The sequence below is a fragment of the Scomber scombrus genome, chromosome 16, assembly GCF_963691925.1.
Source record: "Scomber scombrus chromosome 16, fScoSco1.1, whole genome shotgun sequence".
In the NCBI taxonomy this organism is placed as follows: Eukaryota; Metazoa; Chordata; class Actinopteri; order Scombriformes; family Scombridae; genus Scomber; species Scomber scombrus.
The window spans coordinates 24,355,412-24,366,208 of record NC_084985.1 but is presented as its reverse complement, the minus strand read 5'-3'; the positions used below and the strand labels follow the sequence as shown (position 1 = coordinate 24,366,208).

The following is a 10,797-nucleotide window of genomic DNA, read 5'->3' as shown; positions in this document are numbered from 1 at the left end:
AGAGATTTCACTCAAAACCACAAATGTCAACCTCATGGTGATACAAGAACCAAAGTCAAGGCATCAGCAAAGTCATTTGGATTATCTACAAATCATGAATATCTGTACCAAATGCTTGTGATAATCAATCAAGATGTTGAGAGATTCACTGGATAAGCTAAAACGTTCACCTTCTGGTTGCATTTGATGAAAAGTCAAGGGTAGTATTAATGTCTGTACAAACTTTTATGGCAATGGATCTAACAGTTGTTGAGATACTTCAGGCTGGACCAAAGTGGTGGACCGGCTGGCATACATGGTGGATAGACAAGTATTGCCATCCCTGGAGCCATGCTGCTAGGCTGGTTAAAGTTTCCAAGAAGGCTTTATTCAGATGAATTATGACTTCAATTAAGCTTTAAGCACATTTATAACTTGCTGTAGTTTGTTAATTAATGTTACACATTTCCAGAGATGTTCCTCACAGCTCTCTGGATGACCCTTGAGGTCTGGCCACCAGGCGCAGAAATCACTGATTTTGGTGATTTGGCGTTTCAAATGTGACTTTGATGTGTGTTTATGTCAGTGGAACTCTCTAGGGGTGTCCTATGTTTCTTAGAGTGTTTCTGTAGCTGTTTGAAGATGAGTCTGACAGCTAGCCCAGGGAGGAAAATTTCCCTTGTCGCATTTATATCTCGCCACCTTAATCACTTTGACAGTCACTTTTCTTCCAAATGAACTTATATAGCGCTTCACCCAAGTGTTCCAGCACTGCTTTACTGAATAGTACTTTCTGTCTCCATCATAGGGAATAGTAAGCAGGTGTGTCCAGGCAACATGCCATTTCACGCTCTACTAAATCTCAAGAAGTCATCCCCCATGCAAAAGTAATTAGGATAAAATGACATAGAAAGAGAAATGCTGCTAAGTGAGGATGAAATACTGAACTGTTTTGATCATCCAGGAAGAGAAGTGCTGGAATGCATCATTACATTTGCTGAAAAGCCAGCAGTCCCATTTCACCACCTGGTCCTCAGCTGCCTTCTCAGAGCACAACTCATCCAAGACAAGCAGCAGCAGCAGCAATCTCCCCTTTCTGAGCGAGGCCAGGGAAACCCCTTGTCGGATGCACAAGTGGACGGAAATAGCTAATGTATAGGCTTAAGCTCAGGGGAATCCGTTTCTCGGGGAAAAAATGCAGAGGACTTGAACAAGTGAGTGTTTGTGTCAGGCCAGTCAGTGTCTGGCTGATGAAACACAGACAACACACTGAGGAGTTTGTGATTGAGAACGATAGTGAAAGATAGACCGGGAGAGATCTTTAGAGGCGCAGAAAGTGAGACAGTGAGATACAGAGAATGCAGTCCCCAGACTAATTTGAGTCAACTGGAGCATAATAAAACAGTTTGTCCTTGTCTTACTTCTACGAACTTGGTACAGAATTAAAAGAAATACCAATCTGCCACATTGTTCCATTTTGACATATTTTAATGATTTAAAAACAAATACCCTGACCTTGGATATAGAAATGTACAGTAACCTGGATGAAAAAGATTCAAAAAACATTCTTACATAGCAACTACTATAAAGACATTGGTCAGTTTTAGGCACTTTGAACCACATACAGTCTTTGTCATGCTACAGAAGAAAGTACTTCTTTGGTCCTTTTCCCTCCCAGTCAGGTCAGTTGAAACCACAGACAGAACAAAAAAACAGCTTTCTGGTTTCTTACCAAGTATTTACATTTCAGACCCAATACAAGCCTCCATCAAACAAGAAACAGAAATAGCAAAGTTCCTTTGTCACATATCAACCCTTCATATTTTTCCATACATGTCCACATTGGTTATGAAATGACAACAGAAAAAAAGGGTATAATTATAATGGCTCGAATGTTTGTTTGTTTTTTTTGTGTTTTTTTTACAGCAGTATTAATCAATATAACTTAGTGGAATGGTTTTGATATAAGATTTGGCAAAAATAAAAATTATACATTATTACTTTTTGTCCATGTTGGGCCTTAAACCAAAAAAGCCACACTGTTACAGAGGAACCCAGCACTCAGAATGAAATGCTCAGCTTACAAAAATGTAAAGATAAACCGGAAAGCTCTTCGGACATCCTAAAAGACATTGCTCAGCTGCAAGGCAGCCACGTCTGATAAGAGTTACTACACGTATGCATTGGTGATTGAACTTGTGCCACATAGTAGTTGCTGAAGTTGACATCTCTGACATAGGGAGCGGGCTGATAGTAGCAGGTGATGTTGGACAGAGCGGGGATAGCATTCTGTTCAGCCATTACTCGCAGTGCCAGTGCGGAAATAAGTGCCAGTGTCTGTCGGCGCTCGTGGCCCATCAGACACACAGTGCTCTCATCCACCACCCGCCTCAGCGTCACCAGGTAATCGTAGCGCTTGTGCTCCATGCCCGCAAAGTGGTTCTGCAGATACGCCCCCAGTTTCCTATGCTGCTCGTTTATGTCGGGGAAGTCGATGAAGAAGCGTGAGCACATGTAGCGCTGCATCTGTTTTATCTGAGACTCCGAGGATGGCCGGAAGCCTCGTACCAGGAGGTGGCAGTACTTGAGCAGCCCTCCGCCTCGGATCTCTTCTGGGTTGCGGGTGGCGATAGTCCTGGAGCGAAGGTGACCCAAAGCTTCCTCAAAGTCTCCATACATGCTCTCTCCCTGCACTGTGGGGTGGAAGGTTTCAGACATGGCTGTCTCCGAGCAGCGATCGAAGAGCAGCAACGAGTCCAGAGTGATCTGGAAGGAGTCAACACTGAACTCAAACTGCCTCCGCAGGGAGTCCACAAACTTCAGTTCCACGTTCTTTCCGGTGTTGTTGGACAGCGAGATGAGGCTCCAACGGTCGGTGTCATTGCAAACTTTCACCAATTTCTGGACATATGCCTCCTTCAGGGCAATAGCTGTTATTCGCTCCCTGCACACCCCTTCAGGCAAAAAATCCACCAGGCAGTCCAGCACCACGTCCTTCACCAGCCGGAATGTTTTGTCGTCAGTCCGGCTCAGGCCGAAAATCAAGTCCAGGTCTTTGTAGCCAAGGCCATTGTCCTCATGAAGCACATGGCTGGCCGCTGAGCCGTTTAGCTTGACATCGCGTACCACCACGCCCCGCTCCTCCAGTCGAGCCCTGACCACCTAAAAGATACAGAGACATGGAAGAAAACGTGAGTGATGGGTATCCACAAAAAATTACAATCTGAAGAGCGTGACACAGGAAGCACAAGTTTCTGCATGCAAAAAGGGAGCTGCTTTCCCCTGACTACGTACCAAGAAAAACATCTGAGGTTTGTCATTCATACATAATCAGTGCTCAAAGTGGGCCAGTACTCACTGTTATGCAGTACAGGCACTTCTAAATTTTACTCTGGTGTACTGTAACTTTTTCTTGTGTGCTTTTTCTTAATTGTGGCAACAACAAAAAAAGTCAGATTCAGACCACATCTGTGGCTTCTGCAGAGCAGAGGCGAGCCCCCACCACTGCCAAGGGGTTTTCATCTTATCCACCAGATAATCAAGCAAACATTACTGGTAGTACTCCTAGCATCGATCAAAGTGTAGCTTCCAAACCCCTTGCCATGAAAAGCACATATTTTGTTCTGCGGAGGATGATGGAATACACAAATGGACTACACTGAATCACAGCAGGCTGAGCAGTAAGACAACAATTGGTGAATTAAACACCCATAATTATTCTTTATTAACTTAATATTTCACACATTTTTTACTGCTTGGACTTTTAACGTTAAATATAAGACATCTTGCTACAGCAAGCAGACCGCAGGATTTGAGATTTTTTTCTTAATATTTGATGGCAGGTGTAGCCTGAGGCAAATTACTGAAGCAGGTTGGCTTTCAGTATTTTTCTCGAGGGACATTCTGTCACAAAAGCAGCAGTTTAAAGGCTGTAATCCTCCACTTAATGGCTGGTATCATTAACTATAACTGACCCTGTACAGTACGCCTGTAATAAGCTGAATAGCTGATTTAGCAGACTTATCTCATCTAGTTGAAATGGGGGCAACTTCAGCACAACAGAGATGCAAAGTGACATGTCAGTGCTTGTCTCCTCTAAGAGGCTCTAAGCTAAAGAGAGAAAAAAATAAAAGCTCAGCTGTGAACTTTTAAACTTGTGCCCTATGACCATATTGAGAAAAAGTGATCCTCTGCTGTCATATAAACACTCTTTGGCAAGAAAAAGGTTTATGTGGTTATTGGAACACACACCATGCTAAACCACAGCGGTACTTGGGAAAACTGTCGAGCTACAGACAGCTGATATGTTTATGCTTCCTGTCTGTTGCATCACTCAAATGACACTTAGGGGAGAAAATAGCCAAACAAGGCCAATACTGAAGAAATCCAAAACACAGCTGTGTGCTAGACAACTCTAATTGAGCCCTGGGGTTTTGCTCATATCCTACCAGCTCTCAGCCAGTGTCGACTGACATCTATCCAGACAGGTAATCCTATCAGAACTTTTGTTAGAGCCTAAGATTTGATAATGCAAGGTGTAAACTTAATCCAGTAAATTCCTTTTTAATGGTGCACGGCTACTTGACACAAGATATACTGCATGCTGATTTGTGATAAAAACATGCAGTTTAGGATTTCTTTGCAACTGAGATTATTCTTGTATGTTTTGTTGTTGTCACTTCAGCTATGGTAGAGACTGAAGTGGAAAACAGGATTAAAGAAGTATGATGAGCAAGGTATGTTGTATGTTATTATCGTGTTTTCTGTTCCCTTCCTTTGTCTTCATCTGATAGCTTCAGGTTCCTCATCATTGTGACGAACCGTACTGGCAAAGAGCCAAATGTTTCTATTGCATGTATGAAAAAAGTTCCTGACTTTAAAAAGAGTAACGCCCTTTCTTTCTGAGAGTCCAACAAGGGGGACCAATATCATGTCTGTGTTGTACAGCGCTGGAGTTGGGACATGTTTAGCGTAGCTTATCATAAAAACTGGAAACAGGGAAAAACAGCTACCTTGGTCTCCAAAGTAAAAAATATATACCTAGAAACATTTACACATATCTTATTGTTTAATTGTCAAGGTTGGTGATGTGCTGGAATGTGCCTGTACAAAGTCTAAATAAAGACCATGTCTGTGTACCAGCATGTTAGCATGTGATGCTACACAGAAGCACTGAGTGCATAAACTTGTTTGTCAAGACAACGTTAGAACACAACCTTTTCTTTTTCTGTGTCTACAGATTAAGCTAAGATAAAATGTGGAAACACAATATAGTAACGTGAAATGGAATTTGTGTCAATCTTCTTATCTCACGCTTAAAAATATAGTAAAGAAGTGTTTATTTCCCAACTTTTAAACCTAAAAGTTGTGATACATAATGTAGAGAATAAGTTCTACCACAGTCACACTTTATCTGCTGGTTTCTTTCACCTAACCCTGGTCAAAGATATAATATCGCATCAGGAAGTTGTTTATTCTGCCATATTTAACCAAGCTTAGCAAAGGAACCATGGAACTCCAAACTCCCAATAAAAAACTGAGTGAAAATGCGCAGGGATTCACAGAGCACTAGACAACACTTTAGATTTTTCTTTAACTATCCAGAAAGGGAAATCCACAGCAGTATTTACTCTGACCTCACAATTAAACAGTCGGTCCAAGTTAACAGCATGCCATAATCTGCCTGTCTGGGGGTCCCGAAAGGAGCATTTGAGGAAGCCCAGCTCTACCACCCCCACCATCCCGATCCTTCAGCACTCATACAGCAGGCCAGTACATTTCCCACATGACGCACCAGCACCTGGTGAGCAAAAGAGGGGAGACACTTCCGCCGACGTTGGAGCAAAAAAATCCTTGTAAAAAGAGCCGCAAACACACCAGACTGTCTGGTGTTGACAACGCCTTGGCGACACATAACAGTCTCTCCAGTCTCAATAGTTTCCTTGAGTATTTCATTTAAGCTGCGGCCTCAATGTGTTTTTATTATGGCAGTTTGAAATGACCAGCTATTTACCAGCCCATAGTCCCCTGGACGCCAATGAGAGATCTGGGCAGTGAGTCAGATTATCCCTCTGCCAAGGAAATGGCGACAGCGAATGAGGAGTTACGAGTCCCTGACCTCCACATCCACTCCAAAACTAACCCAGCCAGTCATTCGTACAGTAGCTTGGCAGGCTGCGGGGGGATGATGATGGTTTTTCCTTTGATTTGAAAGGCTTCCTTGAATTTCCTATGCACGGGTGGTCAATTCACCTGTATGCTTGGACCAGAGTGAGCTGAGGCTGAAATGTGAAGCTGTTGCTCCTCTATGAGATGGATTTTTCATTTTTTTTTTCAATTAAGGATTTGTTTGTCTGCTTCTTGGTTTCACAGGCGTTTTTAATGTCCCAGACTCTTAAAAGTTTGTTTGATAGGATTTTATCCAAGGAACCCATTTGAGGAGATTTTAGTGGTGTTTCATTGTTGAGCTAGCTATGTAAGATAAACCTGGTGAGAGTGAATACTGTGGTAAGAATAGCCATCCTCATATATCCTCTAACTGTGATAGTGTCTTGTGATTTAACTGTGAAATCAAGCTATTCGCAGTCTTGGTCAAGGTCCCTGCTCAAGGGCTATTATGAACCCATGAGTGAGCTGACTCACACTGTGTCATATACATTACATGCAGTAGCACAGTGCTGAATTCAGCATTGAAACTGTATCCTAATTCGTCAGATGGACTTCTGCACATAGTAACTTTTTGATGTTCTGTTCCTAACATTTGTTTTGTTAGATAATGTTAATTAAAATCATTTGTGCAGGATCTTTAAATTCACTCTATCTCTATACTTTTCAAACCATTTTTAAAATGCTAAATTCATGAGCCCAAGTCCCCATACCCTTTGGATTTAAAAAAAATATTACTATTGTTTTAATTTTTCAACTATTGTACAATTTTTTATAAATTGTATTTGAACAAATGATTCAAAATGCTTTTCCAAAGCCTTATCAATACTATCAAAGGGTGTACTTTTCTATTATGTTATAGTTCATTGTAGAACTGTAGAGTGTAACGTCCCTCTGGACTACTAAAACTCTCAGAATCCTAGAAAAGATTGAGGACACACGATTTCTGTGTCCTTAATGGTATCTACTGCCCTGGACACACAGAAATTGACGGAAGTTTTAGTTTAAAGGTGAAGTTCCATTCCAACTATTTGGGCTTATCTAAAAGATAAGAGTACCACCCACAGAAAGTCCAACCTCACCAATGCAAAATCCAGCTACTGAAATACCATCATTTCTGTCCACACTGATAAATCTCTGAGAGGCACAAAGATGTGCAAAATTTTTGAAAGCATTTTTGAATTGAGAGCAAACTGCCAGTTAAAAATCATTACCGTACAGTCTAAACTGAACATTCCTTCCTGAGGGCAGATTGGGAGCATGTGGTGTCTTCATGTTGCTCAATTTCAACAATAGCCCAGTGAAGACTTGGTTTACAGTCTGGCCAGGTACTGCAGTGGAGTCAGCCGACTGGTCTTCACTTACCACAGTGATACGTTGTCAAGCCTTACCCACAAGCCCAGTGTTATTACAGGCACTAATCCACTCCTCACATTCTGCTCCCAAATCCAGGCCACTCACTATCATCCGAGGAAAGTGGAGCACCATATCGAGTTTGAAAAAAAAAACAACAAAAAAAAAAACACACAATGGCGAAACAGGTCACTGAGCAGGGAAAATGGGAAGGAACTTATCTCTAGCATGTACTGTAGACACAACAATTTTGTTTGAATTTGATACCGTAGCTTGCAGAGGTGGAAAAGAGAGACAGCCCTTTTGGTGGCCAAAAAAAACACACAGGGCTCCATACCTCCGCCCGCACTCACACATAAAACCACCCGAGACATGACGTAAAGTATGACATACGATTCAGATATCTGTATTTGTCATCATGTGGAATGATGCTACCAGGTATGTACATAGGGCCTCTGTAAGTATGGCCTGCTGAGAGAACATGAATAGTACCCAAACCTTCTGACTCTGGATTGACGACTGTGGACATTAAGTGAAATGGAGATTATGTAGGTGTCTGTAACATTAAGAGTTTCCCTTTCACTGCTCCCCTGGCTCACCCACCAGACCACAAACAGATGTTATTTAAATGTGGCCCTGAGACAAATCAACCACTGAGAGGGGCCCCTCGGACTCTTTGGGAGTGTGATCCATTGGTCACCTTACCAAGTATATGACGACAGGATTGGCTCTGAAATCATCTTTCTGTCTCAGGTACAGACAGCTGTCTGGCGCATATGCTAAAAATAACTGATATTAAAGAAACAGACTGATGGTTTCCCATGTTTTAGCCCATTTATCATTAATCACGAATACCCCACATTACTGTCAACGGTTTTCCAAAGTATATCATAGCGGTTTATATCTCTGAATGTGTTTTTCCTTCCTTTAAAACAGCCACTGGTTTCCATTCAGGTCCATATGGTATGAAAATCAACTTGCACATGGCGACCACTCTTTTTTTCTTCAAAATAACGTTATAGCCATATGGTGTACTTATTGGCTGATGTTAACTGAGTTCACTTTGCTTTGAGAAAATGTCGACAGTGATGTAAGGTATATGTTCATTTGTTGTAAATGTGCTACGACATTGGGAAAACAGTAGTCTTCAGTGTAAGTTATCGTCAGGGTAGCACCAGAAAGAGATACCTACCTCGACAGAGAGATTATTTAAAATGAAGACCAGTTGCATTATCTTAAAAGTGATAGAAATGTTGTGATGTCTGAGTTTGAGTTGTACATTTATATAAATGGTTTACACAAAAAAAACACAAGATTTTTAAGATTTTTGTTGCTTCACCAACAAAAATCTTATTCTCTTAAGCTCAGGCCATACTGTACGTCAGAATTAACTGTAGACTTCTAAAAATGTTTATCTTGATACCTTGGGTTAGAGCTAGTCAATTACTGAAGTGTTGTGTTAGAGCAGATAATGGAGACATAGAGAAGCCTTTTATCAGATACTGGGTAAGTAGTGGGCTAAATTTCCAGAAGCTAGAATTCCTTCCTTCCTTTAAAACGACTGGTTCATGGAAAGAAAACAGTTTGGGGTCCCTGATGTCTACAGGATTGTGTAATGAAGGGGAGACATCAGTGGGGATGTTCAGTACAGATGGCTGGGGCCTCCCTGATTATAGAGGCTCTTTAAATGTTATGTGGTGTGTGTGTGTGTGTGTGTGTGTGTGTGTGTGTGTGTGTGCATGCTTGCGTGCGTGCATGTGTGTGAGGGTCTTTCCTCCCGACGGGATCATCACAGAAAATATGAATCACAGAAGTGAAATATGAACCAGGATTACAAGCGCAGACGTTTAAATAATGTCAAGGGAAAATTACAACCTCTATACGCTTTACTCCTAGTAAACTTACTTAGGCTCAGTCATTATCTTGCCCTTATTTTCACAAGAGCTGTGAAAAGAAAATGACTTAAGGAGCAGAGGCATTAGTGAGCTAGTGGAAAACTACAGTCATGGTGTTAGATCATCCCCACTCTTGTGTCTGTGTTAAGACTGTGAGTGATCAAATGTCTTTCTCGAGTGTAATCAGCTCCGCCGCAAATCTTTACCGCTGTGTTGCACAAATGTGCTTTGAAAAAGAAAGAGCAGTCTCCTTTCATGTGTTAACACACGAAGCTGAAAGAAGCAAAGGGTAATATTGTGAGGTTTGGGCTGCTCTGAAGTTATTTTTATCCACGCTGTTAAAGCAACAAGTGAGTTAGGTTTATTTTTTTGACATTTGGGCATCTACTGAAAAGTCCTTCTGAATAAATTATGTCATATCACTTGATATCATATAATTCCAGATGATACAGTTGTGGTATTTTTCTATTAGTGACTAGTCACTCCAAAAGAATTACAAGTTCTCATTGTCATCTGATTCTGAAACATGTTAAATATGATCTAAAACACATCTTACTTACCCTCATTGCCCACTCATGACTTGTTAAAATTGAAATATGTGCCAAAGTGCGTGTCCAGTGTGTGTGTGAGAGAGAGATAGAGAGAGAGAGAGAGATGGGGAAGACCTGGAGAGAAACTTTCATATGCCTAAGGCTATTATTTTCCTTCTCTTTACTTACAACTTCTCTATTTTTCATGGAACAATTGTGAATCACTAACAGTCATAATGCAAGTTCAATGTTAATTTTTGGGGCTGATTTAATATATTATACTGTGTGCCACTTTTACTAAAGCAGATTAAAGTTGCATTTCTTCTTAAAGCACCGAGTAGACATGATTAAGTATTTTTATTTCTCTATCACTGATGCCTTATGCGCTCCTGAAACATTACATTAGAGGAGTTATTATAAGACTGTTGGATAGACTGGTGGATAGACCGTGGTCTCACCTGAACGATCTGTCGGGGCTGCACGGACAGCGTGGGGAAGTTTCCTCGGCCGTGGATCGGGACGCTCTCGCCCAGGATGGAGTCCAAACGCCGCACCTGATCCCAAGAAAGCACGCTCACACGCCGACTCAGCTCCGAGACATCACCGGAGGACATGACGACCGGACTTAACGGAGATGTCCACGGGGTGTGCAGGCAGGATAATGTGAACAGAAGCGCAGCGCAATTCCCCACTGAAGAGCCGGTGATGAGGATAACTGGGATCAAATGGATTAAACAGGCAGCACAGCTGTGTTTCTCTCTCTGTGTGTGCGTGAGTGTGTGTGTATGTCTCCGCTTCTAGGCAACTTTTAAAAAGCTCCAAAATGCAATAACGTGATGGAAAAGTTTGAAAGAGTGCCAGGCATCTCCAAATCA

General features: G+C 41.7%; 1 protein-coding gene across 1 annotated transcript; it reads right to left on the bottom strand.

Moving 5' to 3' along the window:
* Window positions 1–2,087: 2,087 nt before the first annotated feature.
* On the bottom strand, window positions 2,088–10,536 carry tent5bb (terminal nucleotidyltransferase 5Bb). The gene is made up of 2 exons (XM_062436161.1): window positions 10,381–10,536; window positions 2,088–3,141 (listed from the first exon to the last, which is right to left on the bottom strand). Exons 1-2 carry the CDS (start codon window positions 10,534–10,536, stop codon window positions 2,116–2,118), a joined length of 1,182 nt encoding a protein of 393 aa, XP_062292145.1. The 3' UTR covers window positions 2,088–2,115.
* Between the last annotated feature and the right edge of the window lie 261 nt (window positions 10,537–10,797).

Excerpts from the sequence above, each read along its gene's own strand:
- tent5bb (XM_062436161.1), bottom strand. The coding sequence starts at position 10,536 with ATGTCCTCCGGTGATGTCTCGGAGCTGAGTCGGCGTGTGAGCGTGCTT. Across the intron at positions 3,142-10,380 it reads AGCCCCGACAGATCGTTCAG|GTGGTCAGGGCTCGACTGGA; the intron begins GTGAGACCACGG and ends TGTATCTTTTAG.